Raw genomic sequence first — 23,746 nt, 5'->3', positions numbered from 1 at the left:
CTCGCTAATGGCAGGTAAGCACGGGAAGACTCGTGAAGATTTTAGCGAGAGCCCCGAGTACCGACGAGTGTCCATTACCGTAAATCTCCGAGTTCGAATCAGGGCAAACTCGGGAGAACTCTTGGAATGAACTCGTACCGTGGGACAGGGCTTTTACCTTGCCGTGGAATTTGTGCTGGAAAAATCTGCAGGTTTTGCATGCCATTGTGCACGATTTCAATGACCTCCAGGGGGCAGTGCTTCCCCACAATTGATCTTTCATCGCAGACTGTCCTTAAGTTGAAGTCGTAGATCTGAAGAAGGATCTCGACCCGAAACATCATCCATTCCTTCCACAGAGATGCTGCCTGTCCCACTGAGTTCATCCATATTTTTGTGTCTGTCTTCGGTTTAAACCAGCATCTATAGTTCCTTCATACACTTGACAACTACTCCCAGTTGGGTTGTTTCCAGAACTCATGTGATCGTGCAGCTGCTGAGTAAAATTATCCTCGTAAGGTTTTGTGAATTTGCCAAGATCAAGCCGGAGTTGGATCGTGTTTGGACTTATTTGTGTGGTGCATCACTTTTTTTCCACATGTTTATTCCTCAACACTGGGTAATTGCAAACATACTGTTGCCTCGTGGAATGGTTTTATAGCAGTGTCTGTACTGCTGCTTGTGAGCAGGAATTGGACTGGAGACGGGCTGCATTCTCTTCTTGGTTTCCCACTTTGCGATTTTTTTTTTGCCGACTGCAAGCTTCAGTGACTGACGCTCGTAAAACCATCAAGTTGTACGACATGCACGCTGACGTATGCTGTCCTGCGGGTGACGCCCAGTTAGGGTTAGGGACCACAGTGGGCTATAAAATATTCTTCCTTCAATGCACGGTTTTTAAACATTGATCTATTAAAATTAATACAATAAAATCAATTGTGCAAATGAAAAGATGTCTGAGTCGTTCAGTTTTATTTACAGAAAGTATTGGTCCGCTTCCAGATCCAATCACCGTCTCTAACTTTTCACAGGGATGGATTCAGTGAGTGTAGACTGAACGCCACTCTCCTCATTGCAACCTTCACGTGGTCCGCCCTGTTTCGACAAATGCAATCAACCTGTCGTGCACAATCTAATAAGATCAAGGGAACAAGTTGTCTTACAACTTTAGGCTGTGCACGCCATACGCAGGAAGAAGAAGAAGCATTTTATATTATGGAGTCCATCTACATTCAATCACATACAACTTTTACTATGTTAAAGAAAATCTGCTGGAGGAACTCGGCAGGTCAGGGAGCAACTGTGGGGGAAATGGACAGACGACTTTTGGGGTTGAGACCCTCCTTCAGACTGATGGAGGAGAGGGAAGAAAAGGTGGGAGTGGGACAAAGCTTGACAAGTGATAGGTGGATACAGATGAGGAGGTCTGAAGAACGGTTTCGAGGAGGGGTTTATTGGCAGACAGATAGAGGAAGTAACAAAGGCTAGAGGTGAAATGGAGACAAAAGGGTGTCAGATCGAGAAAGAAGAGGCGGAGTGAAATGTAAAGCTGGAGGGAGGAATATGGGGTTTACATTGCACTCCTTTGATTTGCTTATCTGACAATCTGACATCTCACCTTTGCCACTTACACCACCCAAGTGGCAATCCCCCCTCTCCCCACCGCCGTGTTCCTGGGGGGCCATAACAGGGTAAATTTCACAACGTTTCTTTTACTGGAAGCATCTTGATGGCACATAGTTACATGATTGGCAGAGATTTTATCCTGAGGTGAGTAGGAAGATCTTCTCAAGAGGGTGGTGAATTTCCCTCACCCCACCACGCCACAGGATCGTGGAGGCTGGATCATTGATATATTTCTCGAGGTAGGTTTGAGGAATCAAGAACTGGCACAGAAGGGGCAAGAGACCTGGGAGATCTTTCAAGAGATTTCTTGATCTCAAGATCATCTTGCAGAGATCATCCAAGATCATATTGAAGGGCAGGAGCAGGCTGCGGAGCCAAGTAGCTAGTCATGCTCCTATTCTCTTATGTTATGTTGTCTGGTTCTCTACCAGAGAGTTGCCAGCTTGTGGCACAGCTTTTTATTCTGTGATCTTTGATTCTTGTTAATGATCTCATCCATAGACATGAGCAGCACTGTTGGGTACAGTGGAATGTGAGTCATTCTGCAATATGCACAATCCTTTCTCAGCTGCTGCTCTGTCCTTTTCTTTTCAAAATTTGACTTTAGTCAAATGATAAAATGGGCCGTAGAAAGCATTTTATCAGGATGTATCACAGCATAGTTTGGGAACCGCTCCATCCGAGGCCACAAGAAATTGCTGAGAATTGTGGTCGCAGCCCGGACCATCACACAAACCAACCTCCCTTTCATTGACTCCATTTATACCTCACGCTGCCTCGGCAAGGCCAGCGGCATAATCAAGGACGAGTCACACCCTGGCCACTCCCTCTTCTCCCCTCTCCCATCTGGCAAAAGGTGCAGAAGAGTGAAAACGCACACCTCCAGATTCAGGGACAGTTTCTTCCCAGCTGTCATCAGGCAACTGAATCATCCTACGACAACCAGAGAGCAGTGCTGAACTACTATCTACCTCTTTGGTAACTCTCAGACTATCCTTGATTGTACTTTGCTGGCTTTACCTTGCACTAAACGTTATTCCCTTATCATATATCTATACACTGTAAATGGATCGATTATAATCATGCAGTCTTTCTGCTGACTGGTTTGTACACAACAAAAGCTTTTCATTGCATCAGATATGTAATAAAAAGGAATTGCAGGTGATTGTTTATACCAAATATAGACACAAAATGCTGGAGTAATTCAGTGGGTCATGCAGCATTTCTGGAGAAAATGGACAGATTCACAACCTGAAATGTCACCTATCCATTATCCACTCTGTATTTTCTCCATTCTCCTATCCATTATCCATTTGGACTGAAGAAGGGTTCTAACCCAAAATATCATCGATCCATTTTCTTCAGAGATGTTGCCTGACCTGCTGAATTACAGTCTTAAGAAGGGTCTCGACCCGAAACGTCAAGATTCAAGAGAGTTTATTGTCATGTGTCCCAGATAGGACAATGAAATTCTTGCTTTGCTTCAGCACAACAGAAGATAGAAGGCATGAATACAGAACAGATCAGTGTGTCCATATACAAACAACCCATGGACACACTAATAGCCCATGTGCAACTAAACAGATAATGGGCTATTAATGCTCAGAGTTTTGTTTGAGGTGAGTTTAATAGCCTGATGGCTGTGGGGAAGAAGCCTGGACCGTTGCAGTCTTCAGGCTCCTGTACCTTCTACCTGAAGGTAGCGGGGAGATGAGTGTGTGGCCAGGATGGTGTGGGTCCTTGTTGATGCTGCCAACCTTTTTGAGGCAGCGACTGCAATAAATCCCCTCGATGGTAGGGAGGTCAGAGCCGATGATGGACTGGGCAGTGTTTACTACTTTTTGTAGTCTTTTCTGCTCCTGGGCACTCAAGGCGCTCACCTATTCCTTCTCTCCATAGATGCTGCCTCGCCCGCTTTCTCCAGCATTTTTAGCTACTTGCTGAATTACTCCAGTGTTTTGTGTCTATCTACCAGTACAGCAGCCCTAACAGACAAATTTAAAAAATATATTTTGGCATTATTTAGCAAAGTTGTAGGATGCATGTAAATTAATGCTTAATTGCCAATGGTAGGTCATGGCCTGCTTTTTCTGGCACAAAATAAGGTAATTTAGTCATCAGGTCCATGAAAACTCCCAGCAGAGCAATCCCAGCAGTTGCATTACCTCTCTTTATTTCCCTGCATCCTACTGCATTCCATCTCACATGCACAGAAATCCCCATTTAAATCTTATTGCCGTTAACCTACCTTGAAGGACAATTTGTGGTGGCCAATTAACCCAGCAGCACATCTTTGGGATGTGGAAGGGAACCAGAGTAGCCAGTGTGAACTCATGCCGTCACAGAGGGACTATGGAATCTCCGCGCAGACAGCATTTGCGGTCAGGATTGAATGTGAGCAGTTGTAAATCAGCAGTATAATCATTGCTTGAAGGTCCTCCAATAATTTTCCATGAAGCGACACATAGTACATGTGTGCCTGCGCTAACCTTCTGAAAGGAAGAGTGTAAATATTTGCAAACCTTGTGCTGAAAGATGACCTTCATATACTCAATTACACTCTTGTCTTATGTGTTGCAAAAGGCCATTTGTCCATCAAGAGAAATAGCATCTCATATTTCGCTTAGGCAGCTTACAACCCAGTGGTACGAATATTGATTTCTCTAACTTCAAGTAAGTCCTGCATTCCTTCTCTCTCTATCCCTCCCCCACCCAAGTCACACCTGCTTCTCGTTCTAACCCAGCAAACCGCTAACAATGGCCTTTTCCTTTATGATCGTTACTTTTTTGCATATCTTTCATTAATTTGCTCTATATCTCCCCACATCAACGTCTATATCTTGTTTCCCTTTCCCCGGACTCTCAGCCTGAAGAAGGGTCTCGACCCGAAGCGCCACCTATTCCTTTTCTCCAGAGATGCTGCCTGTTCCGCTGAGTTACTCCAGCATTTTGTGTCTATCTTCGCTTTAAACCGGCAACTGCAGTTCCTCCCTACACAACAAGCCACCGTATTGATTTAAGTTGAACCATGTTCATGAAGGATTTTCCAGTGTTAATAAATCTGAAAGTCTGTCATTTGGATTCACTCACACCGTAGCTGAGCAAATTACAAAGCATGCTTTGTTTGAAATTTGACTCCTCCTCTCATTCAGCAGGCCCAGAGGCTATATTTCCACATATCTCTGTGAATTCAACCCATCTGCAATTCTGGGCATCTCTTTCCGTACTATTTTTTGACTTCCACCTGGCTAGCCCGTGCATGCTCATTCTTCATGTGTACTCACCATAAAACATCCCAAGTCACTGCACACCAGCATTGTTAGACAATGACTCCAACACAATGCATGGCACATTTGTATAGGAAAGAACTGCAGATGCTGGTTTAAATCAAAGATAGACACTAAATGCTGGAGTAACTCAGCGGGACAAGCAGCATCCCTGGAGAGAAGGACCGGGTGACGTTTTGGGTTGAGGCCCTTCTTGAGACACATTGCAGGGCACATTTGGACATGAGTATAGGCTTGATGAAAGGGGCATCTTAAAGAGAATCTTCACTTAGTTTAGTTTAATTTAGTTTAGTTTAGAGATACAGCGCAGAAACAGGCCCTTCAGCCCACCGAGTCCGCACCGCCCAACGATTCCTGCACATTAACACACGAGGGACAATTTACATTTATATCAAGCCAATTAACCTATAAACTTGTACGTCTTTGGAGTGTGGGAAGAAACCGAAGATCTCAGGAAAAAAACAACGGGGAGAACGTACAAACTGCACACAGAGAACACCCGTAGTCGGGATCGAACCCGGGTCTCTGGTGCTGCAAGCACTGTAAAACAGCAACACTACCGCTGCGATACTGTGCCACCCTATTAACACTCCCTATCTATCATGGGGACTTTGACTGCAAAATGGGATTTGCTGTTACCAGTTGAATACAACTGGCACAATAGTGTAACAACCTTCATTGTGCTGATGTCCTTGGTTCTGGAATTCTATTAAAGCTCATACACGAGCCTTCCCATAAACAATTAGGCTCTATTTTGATCATAAAACGTACTGGAGACACATTTTGCAATACTGGTTGTTGATATCCTTGCTTTGAGGTTTTGGTCAAATATTTTTGCTAGTCGACAAAACAAAGACTGATTACATTCTAATGATATCATATTTAACAACACACAAGAAGACCAACTTTAAACTCTACATGAAAATATTTATGTGGTGAAAGAAGCGGGTCTTGTGGAGAGTCTTAGAGAAGGAGAGATTGAAAGATGTACAAGGGCCTAGAGAGAGGGGATTTCAGAGATGAGGGTTCAGATAACTACCAATGGTGGAGAGAGAAACATTAAGATTGTAGAAAAGGTACAAAATGGTACTGTTTCTGTGCTGTATGACTCAAGGACTATAAATCAACCATTAACACGTGACAACGTTAAATGACGACGGCGCAGAGGCGTAACAGTACAGTTGCTGCCTTACAGCGCCAGAGCCCCCAGTTCGACCCTGACTACAGGCGCTGTCCGTACGGAGCTTTTGTACATTATTCCCGTGACCTGCATGGGTTTTCGCCTGGTGTTCCGGTTTCCTCCCACACTCCAAAGACGTACGTATTTGTGGGCTGATTTGCTTCGGTAAACTTGTAAATTGTCCCTAGTGTGTGTAGGAATGCTAGTCGGTGGGCTGAAGGGCCTGCTTCCGCGCTGTATCCCGAAAACTAAAACTAAAATGGACTTCTTGAATGTTGTAGAGGGGATTATGCGATGTAGAGGTTTTTGAAAACAAAGAAGAGAATTTTAAAATCAATGATACTGGATGGGAGCCAGCACTGGTGGACACGGGTGATTACACACATTGAGTTCAATGCAGGTTTACAGAGGCGGCTAATTGAGGCAAGGGGTCAGAATAACATAGGTCAGGGATTCCATTCCCTGCATCTCTGGATTTCTTGGAGTGCATGACAGCTGAAGTGGTCAGAAGCCAATAATCACTTCATCTCGCTGCAGGCAAGCTGCACGTTTTGTTACTTGTGAGCACAGCATGTCCCAACAAGCTGTTAAACCGCTCCAAACGCCCATTCCCAGAGTTGGAGAAGGAAATGAACCATAGTGCATGGTCCTGATTAATTTATGTGTTCTGCTGAGTTAGCATTTCTTTGAACTGACATACATGAACATTTAGATTAGTTTAGAGATACAGCGTGAAATCAGGCTCTTCAGCCCTACAGGTCCACGGCGACCAATGACCACCTATCCTACATCCGAGGATCAATTTACAGAAGCCATTTAACCTACAAACTTACACGTCTTTGGGATGTGGGAGGAAACCAGAGCACCCGGAGAAGACCCAAGTGGTCACGGCGAGAATGTACAAACTCCGTACAAACAGCACCTGTAGTCAGGATCGAACCCGGGTCTCTGGTGCTGTAAGGCAGCAGCTCTACTGAAGTGCTACTGTGCTGCCTGCATTTGTTATATTTGTCACAATGTAGACACAGAATGCTGGAGTAACTCAGTGGGTCAGACAACATCTCTGTAGAAAAGGAAAGATGATGTTTTAGGTCAGAACCCTTCTTCAGACTGAAGATCAGAACAAAACAGGGCAGGCAACAGGTGACCTCAGGATGGGTGGAGTCTATATTGGCCCTTTGTTGGCTGGGGAAGATATGCTAACGACTGGGACACAAGGATTCGAGCAGTGGAACTACAGTAATAGGACGACTGCGGTGGAGGAAGGGTGGGGGGGGGGGGGAGGGGAATGCAGGAGTTACCTGAAATTAGAGAAGTCAATGTTCATACCGCTGGGGTGTAAGCTGCCCAAACGAAATATGAGGTGCTGTTCCTCGAATTTGTGCTAGGCCTAACTTCTGACAATGGAGGAGGCCCCGGACAGAAAGGCCAGTGTGGGAATGGTGGGGGGGGGGGGGAGAGTTTAAATGTTTGGCACCGGGAGATCACTTAGGCCAAGGCGGATTTGCTACAATGTTCTCCCCATGACGCCTGCCATAAGAGATGCTGTGCCTTGATTCCTGTCATACTGTTTGCTGTGGACGATGTGTACTTTTCCCTGAAATATCTATGTCCTATAGCCTCCTCCTCTTGCACATGCTGATACATAGAAACATGGAAAATAGGTGCAGGAGTAGGGTATTCGGCCCTTCGAGCCAGCACCGCCATTCAATACGATCATGGCTGATCATCCAGAATCAGTACGCCGTTCCTGCTTTCTCCCCATATCCATTGATTCTGTAAACACTGAGAGCTAAATCTAACTCACTCTTGAATACATCTTGATACTAATATGTAGTGATTGCAACAGAAAAGCCATTGGTTTATCTGCTGATTCTTTTCACTTGCACCACAGTTGTGTTGTTGCAGATGCAGGCTAACAATGTTGTAACAATATTTCCTTTGCTTATTTTTGCAAGGAAAATATCACTGGTGAACTTTGTATTTTTTTGACATGTCTGTGACACTATTCTCAAGTGGACCTCTTCCAAGTCCTGTTCTTGGACTGAATTATAACAGCAATCTCCCCTCATCAGTGGACTATCTGTCGGTCCACTCTGTGTCCCTGATGGCCTATTTGGCTTGCGTTCACGCATTTTCCAGTACAATGCCAGTTGGCTCTGAATAAGCCTTCCAGTCACGTTGGTTTATTGCTGGCATTAGAGGTGTGGTGTGAGGAGAGGCCTTCAGGACTTGCTGTTCCAGGATTCACATCACTGCTCTGCTGTCTTTGAGTCATCTACCTAACTTTTCCCTTGAACTAAGAGAGCGGAACTACAGGCTTTCAAACGTTGGTCATATTGGTGTGAAGTAAATTGTAGGGTGTCTCAATAGGTCTATACCATAGAATGTATGTCTGACCTTTTATGAATCAGTCTGACTGTGCATGTAATATCCAGTTAACAGTATGTGATGTGTAGGAAGGAACCGCAGATGCTGGTTTACATTGAACATGGACACAAAATGCTGAAGTATCTCAGCGGGACAGGCAGCATCTCTGGAGAGAAGGACTGGGTGACGTTTCGGGTGGAGACCCTTCTTCAGACTGGTGTGTACTGGTCTGCTGGCCTTGTGTCTGTATCAGAGAGGGCTGGCAAAACGCCCCATATTCTTTGAGTGACCTTGTCTATATAATGTGTTCAGCATGCTCCACTAAACGTGATCAGATTTAAATTGCGGATGGAACAAGCCATTCCGTACAGGGTGTAATGTGCATCAGTGTGGGTGTGTTCAGCAGCATTGTGTGAATTAGACTGGGTATTCATGCTGTGTGTAGTTGCCAGAGTGTGTATATCAGTGAGAGTGCAAATGGGGTGTACCATGGACTGTAATATGTATTAGTATGAGCAGAAGAGCAATGCATGGTTGACAGTGTACCACTGGTTATACAGCATATGTGATGCCTTGTTGTCTGTAACCACTGGGCATATATGCATTGTACACCTCTCTCTGTCGCTGCATGCGTAATGTGTGGTTGCAGATGTATCACAATGAGTGCAGATAATGTAATGCTGGATGTGTGAGTGATGTGCAGTTATCTATGCTTAAGTATGCTTAAGGGTGAGGGGAACCTCATTGAAACCTACAGAATATTGAAAGGCCTAGATAGAGTGAATGTGGAGAGGATGTTTCCACTGGTGAGAGAATCTAGGACCAGAGGCCATAGCCTCAGAATAAAAGGATGTATCTTTAGAAAGGAGATGAGGAGGAATTTCTTTAATAGAAGATGGACACAAAATGCTGGAGTAACTCAGCGGGACAGGCAGCATCTCTGGAGAGAAGGAATGGGCGACGTTTTGGGACGAGGCCCTTCTTCAGACTGAATTTATTTCATCAGAGGCTGGTGAATCTATGGAATTAATTGCCACAGAAGGTTGTGGAGTCCAAGTCAATGGATATATTTAAAGCGGAAATTGACAGATTCTTAATTAGTACGGGTGTCAGGGACTATGGGGAAAAGACAGAAGAATGGATTGAGAGGGAAAGATAGATCAGCCATGATTGAATGGCGGAGTAGTGTTGCATTGTCATATGTCTCAGAACAATGAAATTCTTACTTGCTGCAGCACAACAGAATATGTAAACACAGTACACTGTAAACAATATGATAAACGAGAGAAAAAAAAGTTCAGTGTGTATATAGAATAGAATAGAATAGAATAGAATTACCTTTATTGTCATTCAGACCGTGCGGTCTGAACGAAATTTCATGCCTGCAGTCATACATACAATAATACAGTAATCAACACCAATAAACACAAATTAACATCCACCACAGTGAGTCCTCCAAGTACCTCCTCACTGTGGTGGAGGCAAAAATCTTAGGGCTGCAGTCTCTTCCCTCTGCGCGGAGGCGATACCCCACCGGGCGATGGCACAATATATATATAAACAATATATATACATATATATATATATATATATATATATATATATATATATATATATATATATATATATATATATATATATATATATATATATATATATATATATATATGTATATGTGTGTGTGTATATATATATATATATATATATATATATATATACTCAAAAACAAACAATAGTAGTTCAATAATAATAATGGTCTTGATGGGCCGAAGGGCCTAATTCTGCTCCGAGAACATGAATTTATGAACATACATAATGTACAGTTCGCTGTGTACCACTGGATCAGTTTACAATGTAGGGATGTCTTTATACCGCTGGATGTATAGAGTCATAGAGAGATACAGCGTGGAAGCAAGCCCTTCGGCCCAACTTGCCCACACCGGCCAACATGTCCCACCTACACTCATCCCAACTGCCTGCGTTTGACACATATCCCTCCAAACCTGTCCTATCCATGTACCCGTTTTACTGTTTCTTAAATGTTGGGATTGGCCCAGCCTCAACTACCTCCTGCGGTAGCTTGTTCCATACACCCACCACCCTTTATGTGAAACAGTTACCCCTCAGATTCCAATTAAACCCTTTCCCCTTCACCTTAAACCTATACTTGATGTCTTGTTAAGTGCATCACTGGGTGTACACGCCACTTACAATTGGTTGTGTATGCTAATTCTGGGTATTTGTACATACTTTATATGGTTTGCGATGCCCATCGGTGATGATGTTTCTCACTGGCGGCGATGTATTTAGGTTAATTCACTGTACCCTTGTGCAGTACGCCGCTGTGTTGCTGTGCATCTGTCTGTGAGTCTGTGAGTGTGTAATGTTTTACCCCTGACGGAAGGGGCGATATTTCCAATGGGATCGGGTAGCAGGAGCTGATCGGGGCCAGGCCGGTGTCTGTCCGGTCGGGGGATAAGGCAGTGTGTATGTCAAAGAGCCGGGCCGGGTTAACCTGCCTGTGTCAGCCAGCGCTGCTGCAGGGTGGGACATGCAAGCCAGCTGGACCATGCCAGGCAGCTCCAAAGACGCCGGGCTGGAGTGAGCGCCTTGAACGGGGGAGATCTACAGCTCGTCCAGGAGGAAGGAAGGAAGGAAGGAGGCTCGGGGATCTGGAGAGGGGGTTCGGCTGAGGAGCCATGGCCGATGTCGGCACTTCCACCATCACCACCAGGATTAAAAAGCTGCTGCGCTCTCCCTCGCTCAAGCTGCGGAGGAGCAAACACCACGGCGCCGGCAAGAATATCACGGACAAGGTGAGTGTCTCCGGCTTCGAACCGAACCAATGCAACACGCAAGTCGCAGCCGTGCAATGCATTGCAACGGTTGCATTAAATGCAACCTGGTATTAAACGAGAGCAGCGCGGTGAAGGAGGGCGCAAGCCAGGTGTGTGAAACACAATGCAAGTACAGAAAGCACTGGGGGCCCCGCTGTCATCTGTGCAGAAGGCGGCTGTGGGCTGCCAGGCATCGGGAGAATTGCAAATGCTGCATTAATTGAGCTGTTGATTGTATGGAGTGACTGCATAAAGGAGATGGATGTTTGCATGTAACAGGGCGATGACAGGTAACAGGAAAGCAAAGATGTAAAGGAAAGAAGGAACCGCAGATGCCGGCTTACATTGAAGATGGACACAAAATGCTGGAGTAACTCAGCGGCAGAAGCAGCATCTCTGGAGAGAAGGAATGGGTGACGTGTCGGGTCGGGTGGGTCGAGACCCTTCTTCAGGCTGAGAGTCAGGGGAGACTGAAAGATGTTGTATTGAGTGAGCAGTCGGCGCACTCACAGACCCATATATAGCGCTCGCCCGGCAGAGAGAGCAACTTGCCATGGAAAATCACTGAGCTCATTTTGTGATATATTGCTGATCGTGCATTCATCTTCTGGTGCTGGCTTTGTCAGAGGTGTGCAGCATTTATGCCTCGGCTTTCCTTCCTCACCGGCTCTTCTCACCGCTTATAATTCACCGTCACCGCTTATAATTCAGTTTGTTGCTAGAATGTCACCATTCATGCCGCTCTTCACGCAGCTGCGGTTGACTCTGCCTGTACCAGGACTGCCACCGTGACTCTGCCTGTACCAGGACTGTCACCGTGACTTATAATTCCGTTTGTTGCTAGAATGTCACCATTCATGCCGCTCTTCACGCAGCTGCGGTTGACTGCCTGTACCTAGACTGTCACCATGACTCTGCCTGTACCTAGACTGTCCCTCTCTGCCTGTACCAGGACTGTCACCGTGACTCTGCCTGTACCAGGACTGTCACCGTGACTCTGCCTGTACCAGGACTGTCACCGTGACTGCCTGTACCAGGACTGTCACCATGACTCTGCCTGTACCAGGACTGTCATGATTCACAGCGGACTCTGCCTGTACCAGGGATGTCACAGCTGACTGCCTGTGTCAGGAAAATCACAGCTACTTTACTTGTATCCAGCGTGCCACAGCTCACTCTACCTGTATCAAGATAGTCACAGTTCATAGATTGGCACAAACAGCTGGAGTAACTCAGCGGGTCCGACAGCATCTCTGGAGAAAAAGAACCTGGTTTGAAGAAGGGTCTCAATCCAAAAATTCACCCATTCCTTCTCTCCAGAGATGTCCGTCCTGCTGAGTTACTCCAGCTTTTTGTGTCTATCTTCAGTTTAAACCAGCATCTGCGGTCCCTTCCTACATGTTTCATCACAGTTCATAGCATGCATGGAGCGTGAAGTCATCAACAAGCACAGTTCATTGGTCTCTGTGCCTCTGAGTGTCAGTTTGCGTGTTATTTTGTCTGCATCTGGAATGAAATACCACTGTTTGTAGGGCTCTGCCTCGACGGTTCATGGCCCAATCTGCCTGTGTCAGGAGTGAAGTAATAATTCATGGATCTGTCGGAGCATATCTGGAGTTTCACACTTCATGGCTGCCCGCCTGCCTGTGACTGGACTACTTGATTGATTTGCATTGATTTTAATCCACAAAGAGTACCACAATTGATGAGGTTCTGCCTGTATCTGGCAATGCTATTCATGCCAGTGACAAGTGGCAATTTTGAATTTGAATTTATTGTTGTGAATGTTGGGCTAGACTAGTTAGAGACTTGCCTTTCTGTTTGATCAGTCATATAGATTTCACATGTTTTGCCGATTACCCTGGGTCTCATACAGTGTGGAAACAGGTCCTTCGACCCAACTTGGCCAACATGGACTAGTTAGAGACTGCCTTTTGGTCTGTTACAAACCTGTCCTATCAGCCTCATATAGGGATTGTCCCTACATGTTTCTGGCCGATCCACCCTGGGTAAAAAGTTACCTTAAACCTATGTAACCTCTGGTCCTCTGGTCCTCACCTGCTCTGGGCAAGAGTGTGCATCTACCTGATCTATTCCTCTCATGATTTTATACACATTTTAATAATAAGGACTGAATATGATAATGGGTTTTCAGGACTATGGGGTAACAGCTGATAGAGTGAGAAATAGCAGACACTTTGACAAAGTGAGGATTGACCTCCACAGCCAACATGGATTTGTTCAAGCCATTTGAACATAGAACATGGAACAGTTCAGCACAGGAACAGGCCTTTCAGTGTACAATGCTTCTGCCGAACATGATGTCAAGTTAAAGTGATCTCATCTGCCTGTACATGGTGCATATCCCTCTATTCCCTATAGATTCCCGATATATATATATATGCCTATCTAAAAACTTAAATACCACTGTTGTATCTGCCTCCACCACCACCCCTGGCAATGTATTCCAGCCACCACCACTCTCTGTGTAAAACACTTGCCCGCACATCTCAATTAAATGTTCCCCCTCTCACCTCATAGCTATGCCCTCTGGTGCTGGGCATTTCCACCCTGAGAAAAACGTTCTGACTGTCATTCTTTGACATCTTTGGCATGTGGGAGTAAAACCTGTGCCTATTAAAAAGCCTCTTAAATGCCATATTTGCCTCCACCTGGCAACGCATTCCAAGCCCCCACTACTCTCTGTAAAAAACATGCCACTCAACTCAATTCAACTTTCTCCCTCTCCTCTTAAAGCCATGCTGACTATTTCATGTCTGACTACTGTGATAGAGAGTAACGGAGAGGATGAGGGAACTGCAATCGATGTTATATATGTGAGCATCCAAATGGCTTTAGACTTTACTTTAGACTTTAAAGATGCAGTGAAGAAACATGCCCTTTGTCCCACTATGTCTATGCTGACCAGCAATCACCCCGTACACTAACTCTATCCCACACACTAGGGACATTTTTACAATTTTACCAAAGTCAATTAACCTACAAACCTGTACGCCTTTGGAGTGCGGGAGGAAACCGGAGAATCTGGAGAAAACCCACGCGGTCACTGGGAGAACGCACACAGACAGCACTCGTAGACAGAATCAAACCCATGTCTCTGGCGCTAAGGAAGCAACTCTACCGCTGCACCACTGTGCTGCCCTATAAATTTAATGAAGTACGAAGTGTTATTAAACATGTAGGTTGTGAACATTAGAGCCTGTGCAAAATGGATAGAAAATTGGCACTGAACAAAAGTAAGTAGTGAAAGGAAGACACAAGAAACTGCAGGTGTCTTAATAGAGATGGAAACGCAAATTATAACCATATAACAATATAACAATTACAGCACGGAAACAGGCCATCTCGGCCCTACAAGTTAAATTGTTGAAGGAATTCAGTGGGTCAGGCAGCATCTCTGGATTTCAGCCTGAAACATCGACCATGTTCGGTCTCCATAGAAGCTGAGCACAGTGAAAGGGTTTTCTTTCAGAATAGACAAAGGTATTTGATCAGGTGCCACATAAAAGGGTTTGGAAAATAAGAGCTCATGGAATTGGGGTAGGTATGTTAACATGGAATGAAGAGTGGCTATCACATAGAAGAGAGATACTGAATAAATGGGTCCTTTCAGATTGAAAGGAGTAACTAGTGGAGTACCCTAATTCTTGGACAAGGGGACAGATTTTAAATTATTCAAGGAGTGTTCTTCAGACTGAGAGTCAGGGGAAAGGGAAACGAGAGATATAGATGGTGCTGTAGAGAGATATAGAACATATGAATGAAAGGTATGCAAAAATGGAACAATGCTAAATGAACCAGGGCATTGTTAGCCAGCCGTGTGCTAGAGGAAAACGAGTACAGATGATGAGAGTCAACAAGACGACTGGATCCACCTGATCTCTCGGTTGCCAAACACTTTAATTCCCCTCCCCATTCCCACACTGACCTTTCTGTCCTAGGCCTCCTCTGTTGTCAGAGTGAGTCCAAATGCTAATTGAAGGAGCAGCATCTAATTATTTGCTTTGGCAGCTTACAGCCTAGCGGTAAGAATATTGATTTCTCTAACCTCAAGTAACCCCTGCATCCCCCCCCACCCTCTCTCCATCTCTCCCACACCCACGTTGTAGCAGATTCAAAGTCGTTCTGTTCAGTCTCATTGTCTGTGCTCGTTTTCACCCAACACACAGCTAACGGTGGCCTGTTTCCTTTATCTTTGTTATTTTTTTGCATATCTTTCATTCACTTCATACCCCTTACATAGAAACATAGAAATTAGTTGCAGGAGTAGGCCATTCGGCCCTTCGAGCCTGCACCGCCATTCAATATGATCATGGCTGATCATCCAACTCAGTATCCCGTACCTGCCTTCTCTCCATACCCTCTGATCCCCTTAGCCACAAGGGCCACATCTAACTCCCTCTTAAATATAGCCAATGAACTGACCTCGACTACCCTCTGCGGCAGAGAGTTCCAGAGATTCACCACTCTCTGTGTGAAAAAAGTTCTTCTCATCTCGGTTTTAAAGGATTTCCCCCTTATCCTTAAGCTGTGACCCCCTTGTCCTGGACTTCCCCAACATCAGGAGCAATCTTCCTGCATCTAGCCTGTCCAACCCCTTAAGAATTTTGTAATTTTGTTTACCCACATTACATCACAAAAAATCTCCTTGATCCTAATTGTTTTTAGTCTCTGGTGCTTCATCTCACATCACCTTTTCTCCTCTTATAAGTTCCTTAAATGTATTGTTGATTCTAAACTGGACTTCCCTAAGCGTGTTGATTCTAAACTTAGTGACTGCCCTTCCTGAAACTTCATCTCTTTCAGTTCAGTTCCACCCTCTGGAAGCACTGAATTGGCCCAAGGTAAAACTATTTTGCTCCAGAATCTCTTCACCCGGTACCTTCCCCTGCAGCCGCAGAAGATGCAACACCTGTGCCTATACCTCCTCCCTCGACTCTCCAGGGACCCCGACAGTCCTTTCAGGGTAGGCAGAGGTTCACTTGCACCTCCTCAAACCTCATCTACTATATCCATTGTTCAAGATGTGGACTCTTATATATCGACGAGCCTAAACGTAAACCGGGCGATCGTTTCGCAGAACACCTTCGCTCAGTCCGCCTGAACCAACCTGATCTCCCGGTTGCTGAACGCTTTCATTCTCCTCCCCATTCCTACACAGACATTTCTGTCCTCGGTCTCCACCATTGTCAGAGTGAAGCTAAACGCAAATTGGAGGAACAGCATCTCATATTTCGCTTGGGCAGCTTACAGCCCAGTGGTATGAATATTGATTTCTCTCACTTCAGGTAGCCCCGGCATTCCCTCTCTCTCTATCCCTCCCCCACCCAAGTCGCACTAGCTTCTCATTTTCACCCTACTAACAGCTGATTCCTTTATCATCGTTAATTGTTTGCATATCTTTCATTCATTATTCTTTATCTCTCCACATCACCGTCTATATCTCTCGATTCCCTTATTCCTAATCAGTCTCGACCCGAAACGTTACCCATTCCTTCTCTCCAGAGATGCTGCCTGTCCGGCTGAGTTACTCCAGCTTTTTGTGTCTATCGGTTTAAACCAGCATCTGCAGTTCCTCACACACTAGTTCCACTTGCCTACATTTGACCCATATCCCTCTAAACCTGTCCTATCCACGTACCTGTCCAATTGTTTCTAAAAAGTTGCGATAGTCCCTGCCTCAACTACCTCCTCTGGCAACTCGTTCCATACACCCACCACCCTTTGTATGAAAAAGATACCCCTCAGATTCCTATTAAATCTTTTCTCCTTCACCTTAAACCTATGCTGGGCAAGGGACCCCGTCCATCTACTCAATCTATTCCTCTCATGATCTATATAAGATCACCTCTATAAGATCACTGCTCATCCTCCTGCGCTCCAAGGAATAGAGTCCCAGCCGACTCAACCTCTCCCTATAGCTCAGACCCTCTAGTCCTGGCAGCATCCTCATAAATCTTCTCTGTACCCTTCCCAGCTTGATCAGTGCAAGATTCAAGATTCAAGATAATTTATTGTCATGTGTCCCTGATAGGACAATGAAATTCTTGCTTTGCTTCAGCACAACAGAACATAGTAGACATGGCTACAGAACAGACCAGTGTGTCCATATACCATTATATAAATATATACACACATGAATAAATAAACTGATAAAGTGCAAATAACAGATAATGGGCTATTAATGTTCAGAGTTTTGTCCGAGCCAAGTTTAATAGCCTGATGGCTGTGGGGAAGTAGCTATTCCTGAACCTGGTTGTTGCAGTCTTCAGCCTCCTGTACCTTCTACCTGAAGATAGGGTGGAGATGAGTGTGTGGCCAGGATGGTGTTGGTCCTTGATGATGCTGCCAACCTTTTTGAGGCAGCGACTGCGATAGATCCCCTCGATGGAAGGGAGGTCAGAGCCGATGATGGACTGGGCAGTGTTTACTACTTTTTGTAGTCTTTTGTAGAAGATAACAGCATCTGTAGTTCCTTGTGCCTTCTTCATCGACCTTGTGCTATGATGTGTTGCACAGACCAAGCCCTCATTTGGACTTTGTTGAAGTTGGGCAATAATTAACCAGTTCCTACTAATGAGCCGTTATGTTTAAGAAAGAACTGCAGATGCTGGAAATATCGAAGGAGGACAAAATTGTTGGAGAAACTCAGCGGGTGAGGTAGCATCTATGGAGCGAAGGAATAGGTGACGTTTCGGGTCGAGACCATTCTTCATTATATCCGTTGACTCCCTTATACATTATAAAGCACACGTTCCTCAAACAAATCCACTTCCCTCACCCTTAAGAGGCCAACTGCAAGGCCCTTGGTCCGGATTCCTAACAGCTACCTGTCTATCTCCATCCTAAACACCAAACCCAAAATCTTAATCCTTAAAGTGAGTCGTTAATCTTCAAAACAAAGCCATTAACTTTTTAACCTCCTACTCCTCAATAAAACCCTGACACATACATTTATATAAAAAATCATGTCCAGCATTTTGTGGTCCGGACATTTTCTGCTTGTGAAGGTAGGAGACTTTGCAGCTGGGAGCTATTACATTTTTCTCACTAATTTTGTGGGAATAATTTGCAGTTGTTCCCTTTTTTTTAATGGTTATAAGGAAGCTGAAATATCCCACTAGAAGCGTGAACAATGGGAAAATGTTATCCCGAGTGATTTCTCCCACTGCAGCTCTGAAACTGGCAATAGTTCCCGATGGCAACTGTGAATTGTTTTTTATTTGAGGAAGTCTTTTGATGAACCTCTAGGTGTGGTAGAAGGCAGTGCTTTAATGCTCTCCCGGGCGTAGTTATGAGGTGGTTCATGAATAACAGCTTACGTATGACTGCTGTTCACCCTCGAGCTGCTTTAATTGGAGTGTGAGCCATACAGCTAGCAAAACACAGTGTTAATGAGAGCTGTGGCTGAAGGTGAATTCTTGTCATGGTCAGGTTACTACTGGTTGTTGTAAACATTATCGACCAGGAGATCTGATCTGGCATCAGGATGATGAAAGACAGAGGAAGTATGGGACGTGATGGGGAAAAGGAGTCCAGCTAAAGCTGTTATGAAGAGCAAAGCAGATCTTTCACAGAGTCACTCTTCTGATAATCAATGCCACTGACTGACTCTCAACTATTTTTCCTTTGATTCATTGCTTTACTAGGCATTTTATTTTTAAGCTGATATATTGCTGGTACTGGAAAATATGCAGTGAAAAGGTTCAGGTGAGGGAGACAAATAGCCAGATTAATCATTCTTGAAATACCTGCACTCAATGATATATGGATGTTAAACCTTCATTTGTTTTAGGTTCTAACAATAGGGGACGGTCTTGCATCTGAAAAATTAAATAGTGTGCAGTTTTGGTCTCCAAATTTGAGGAAGGACATTCTTGCTATTGAGAGAGTGCAGCGTGGGTTCACCATGTTAATTCCCGGGATGGCGGGGATGACATATGGATGGATCGACTGGCCTTATATTCACTGGAATTTAGAAGGATGAGAGGGTATCTTATAGACACATATACAATTCTTAAGGGATTGGACAGGCTGGATGCAGGAAAAATGTTCCCGATGTTGGGGGAGTCCACAAGTTTAAGAATAAGGGGTCGGCCATTTTGGACAGAGATGAGGAAAAACGTTTTCACCCGGAGAGTTGTGAAACTGTGGAATTCTCTGCCACAGAAGGCAGTGGAGGCCAATTCACTGGGTGTATTCATGAGAGAGTTAGATTTAGCCCTTGGGGCTAACGGAATCAAGGGATATGGGGAAAAGAAGGAACAGGGTACTGATTCTGGATGACCGGCCATGTTCATATTGAATGGAGGTGCTGGCTCGAAGGGCCGAATGGCCTACTACTGCACCTACTTTCTATTTTTCTATGTTTCTAATGATGAATAGAAAGATTAGATATAACACCTTTGCAGGGTAGGTAGCACGCTGAGGCACCAGTTAGTGCTGTTTTTCTCACAGCTCCAGTGACCTGTGTTCGATCCTGACTTCAGGTGCTGCCCGTGTGAAGTTTACACATTCTCCATGTGGCCATGTTTTTAAGAGGGAACTGCAGATGCTGGAGAATCGAAGGTTACACAGAAAAGCTGGAGAAACTCAGCGGGTGCAGCAGCATCTATGGAGCGAAGGAAATAGGCAACGTTTCGGGCCGAAACCCTTCTTCAGACTGATCAGGGGTGGGGGTGGGTGGGGACAAGAAAGGGAAAAGGAGGAGTAGCCGGAAGGCTGGAGGGTGGGAGGAGACAGCAGGGGAGCTGAGGAAGGGGAGGAGACAGCAAGGACTAACAGAATTGGGAGAAGTCGATGTTCATGCCCCCGGGGTGCAGACTCCCCAAACGGAATATGAGGTGCTGTTGCCTCATATTCCGTTTGGGGAGTCTGCACCCCGGGGGCATGAACATCGACTTCTCCCAATTCTGTTAGTCCTTGCTGTCTCCTCCCCTTCCTCAGCTCCCCTGCTGTCTCCTCCCACCCTCCAGCCTTCCGGCTACTCCTCCTTTTCCCTTTCTTGTCCCCACCCACCCCCACCCCTGATCAGTCTGAAGAAGGGTTTCGGCCCGAAACGTTGCCTATTTCCTTCGCTCCATAGATGCTGCTGCACCCGCTGAGTTTCTCCAGCTTTTCTGTGTAACCTCCATGTGGCCATGAAGGTTTCCCCCGGGTGCTCCGGTTTCCTCCCATGTTCCGAAGATGTGCTGTTAATTGTCCATTTTAATTTGCCCAGAAGTGGTAATAAACAGCAAAAGAATCGTGATGGGCATGGGTGCGAGAGAATAAGTTGCAGGGCAACAAGGAAATAAGGAAGGGGGAATGGGATTGATGGCCTGGACCTGATGGGCCAAATTGCCTCCTGTGTGCCCTAATAAATAAGTGATGAATGCCTGAAATGAACTGCCCAAAGGAGGCTTAGTGCACCAGTGAGAGAATTGGATCTGTTCCTTGTTAAAGGTTTGTTCATTTCAGTTTAGTTTATCGTCACGTGTCCCGAGGTACAGTGAAAAGCTTTTGTTGCGTGTTAATCAGTCAGCAGAAAGACAATAGATGATTACAATCGAGCCATTTACAGTGTATAGATAAATGATAAAGGAATAAAGTAAAAAATGTTGTTGTGGGAATAGAGATTTAAGATGGTGGAGTGATTGCAATATGCGTTTGTGGATTCTGCTTCTGTGGCTAGCATGCAAATAGTCACCTGGGATGGACGCCATCTTGGAAGCACCAGCATCTTGAGGCTCCTTTCTGGGAATTGAATGCTTATTAAAAATAGCTATGACCTGTAGGGCAGCAGAACCTTTTTTTTTCAGACTTGTACATCTCCTAGTTCTAGCTACAGCTGCAGTCAGTGCATGAGACTTGGAACAGTCAGTTTGCATTGGGATGTTTATTGCCGGCTTCTCTCGAGAATAAAACCTGAGACTGCTGTCCTTACTCGGATAACATCATCCACCAGGGTTCATTTCAAGATGAATGTCACCCTTCAGATCAACAGATTAAGTTTCCGTGCTGGACAGGGACCAGCAGTGGATGTGACTCTCTTTGTAAAATGGGGCTGCTTATTTAAACACAAAATGCTGGAGTAACTCAGCGGGACAGGCAGCATCTCCGGATGGAATGAATAGGTGACGTTTCGGGTCAAGACCCTTCTTCAGACTTCAGACAGACCCTCAGTCTGAAGGAGTCTCGACCCGAAAAACTCAGTTCTTTCTATCCAAAGATGCTGCCTGTCCCACTGAGTTACTACAGCATTTTGTGTCTATCTTCAGTGTAAACCAGCATCTGCAGTTCCTTCTTACACACACTGCATATTTAAACTGTTGATTCACAAAGGAATGAAAATTACAGACAAGGAATTGACAGCAATAAGTTTTTTATTTTATTTTGTTTAATTCTTTATTTCGAACAGAATAAAAGAATAAAAAGTGTGAAACAGCATACAAAAAGCAAAACAAGAATATTTATAAAGTGTCATAAACAATATCTATAAATAAATGAAATCGTATGTGTGTTGAAATATTTCAGGAAGATGGAAGGGTAAGCTGGGCCCTGTGGTTTTTGAGAAATGCCCCAGTAACGTTGTGAGCAGAATTTACGGGCCATTTGCTTGTCAGACTGGGAGACTAACTGGTGAGGATTGAAGATGGCCCCTGGGAATAATTCTGGTGGGGATCAATGGGCATTTTGGAGGGAGAAGATTGAAATGTTACAGGCTAGTGTACTTGAATCTCAGGCAGGAGGGGAGGAGTTAAAAACAAATCATAAGCTTGAACTCATCCAGAACCGGCCGGGATTTCCCGGCGAGCAGGCCTGATTCCCGACGGGCCACAGGGCAGAAGGTGGCTTCCCGATATGCCCGACAACGGCCTTCCACGTTTCTGCGTAGGAGACGGAGCAAGCGCCGGGAGCGAAAGCAGAAACGTGGAAGGCGAGCGGGGGTGCAGGACAGGCTACGGAGGGCTCTACAAAGACAAGCTGGATGAGGTAAGGCTCTGGATCAACACCCAGCGATCCCTGAAAGACTGCCGTGTGCTGATCTTCACAGAGACCTGGCTCAGCGCGCTGGTTCCCGATGGGGCTGTGGACCTAACCACTGCATCGTGCTGATAGAACACAGGGCTCCGGTATGAGCAAGGGTGGCGGGCTCTGCATCTACATCAACAATGACTGGTGCACCAACTCACACTGCAGTAGAGAGCTACTGTTCCCCAGACCTGGAATACCTACTGCTTAAATGTAGGCCGTTTTACCTGCCTCGGGAATTTACTGTGGTTATCATCATGGCTATATACATCCCACCACAGGCTAATGCTAACCTAGCGTTAGCACAGCTGCACTCGGCCATCAGTAAGCAGCAGGATGCTCACCCCGACGGTGCCTTCATTGTTGCAGGGGACTTTAACCAGGTCGACCTACGAGCCGCACTCCGCAAATTCCACCAGCATGTGCAGTGCTCTACCAGGGGCTCAAACACGCTGGATAAAGTGTACACCAACATCAAGGACGCCTACAGAGCTCTCCCCTGCCCATCCCTGGGGCAATCCGATCACCTCTCACTGTTTCTACTGCCTGCATACAAACCCCTCCGCAAGACCAAACCTGCAATAAGGACGGTCAAAATATGGCCCGAGGAGGCCACCCTATAACTGCAGGACTGCTTTGATCGCACCGACTGGGACCTGTTTGCACAACAGGCTACCAGTGGTACAGAGGTAGACTTGGAGGAGTACACATCCACTGTGCTCTTCTACATCAACTGCTGTGTGGAGACTATCACAGTGGACAAGCAAATAAAGATGTTCCCAAACCGGAAACCCTGGATGAACAAGGAGGTTCAGGATCTGCTAAGGGCACGCAACAATGCCTTTAAATCCAGGGACACTTCTGCCTACAGTGCGGCCAGGTCGAACCTGAACAAAGGCATAAGAAAGGCCAAAGATATCCATAGGCAAAGGGTGGAAGAACACTTCAATACCGCGGACACCAGAAGCATGTGGCAGGGTGTCAGGGACATCACTGACTACAAGAGCAGCCCTGCCTGCCCCCACGGTGATATCACACTGGCCAACGAACTAAACACCTTCTTTGCCGGCATCGAAACTGGCAACACCACCAGGAGTGGAATAACCCCGGCTCTTGGCGGAGGGACAGGTCTTAACATTGAGCGCTCGGGAGGTACAGTGCGCTCTGCGTAGGATCAACCCACGCAAGGCTGCAGGCCCGGATGGAGTCCAGGGAAGGGTACTAAAGGACTGTGCTGTACAGCTGGCGGAGGTATTCATGAGAATCTTCAATCTGTCTCTATCTCTGGCAACGGTCCCCAAGTGCCTGAAAACAGCTACCATAGTGCCGGTGCCGAAAAAGTCTAAAGTCACCAACCTAAACGACTACAGCCCGGTTGCCCTACTCCAATCCCAATGAAGTGCTTCGAAAGGCTGGTCCTCTCCCACATCAAA

At 45.6% G+C, this 23,746-nt stretch overlaps 1 protein-coding gene across 1 annotated transcript in view; it reads left to right on the top strand.

Moving 5' to 3' along the window:
* The first annotated feature begins 10,192 nt into the window (after nt 1–10,192).
* The window catches only part of mapkbp1 (mitogen-activated protein kinase binding protein 1), a 218,912-nt gene continuing 205,358 nt past the window's right edge, over nt 10,193–23,746 (top strand). The window contains exon 1 of the mRNA XM_055640984.1: nt 10,193–11,258. Coding sequence (XP_055496959.1) covers nt 11,142–11,258 — 117 coding nt within the window. The 5' untranslated portion in view covers nt 10,193–11,141. The remainder of the gene's footprint in view (nt 11,259–23,746) is intronic.

The sequence above is a fragment of the Leucoraja erinacea genome, chromosome 9 (genome assembly GCF_028641065.1).
Source record: "Leucoraja erinacea ecotype New England chromosome 9, Leri_hhj_1, whole genome shotgun sequence".
NCBI lineage: Eukaryota > Metazoa > Chordata > Chondrichthyes > Rajiformes > Rajidae > Leucoraja > Leucoraja erinaceus.
The sequence above is the reverse complement of the archived record's forward strand: the minus strand, read 5'-3'. Positions and strand labels throughout refer to the sequence as shown.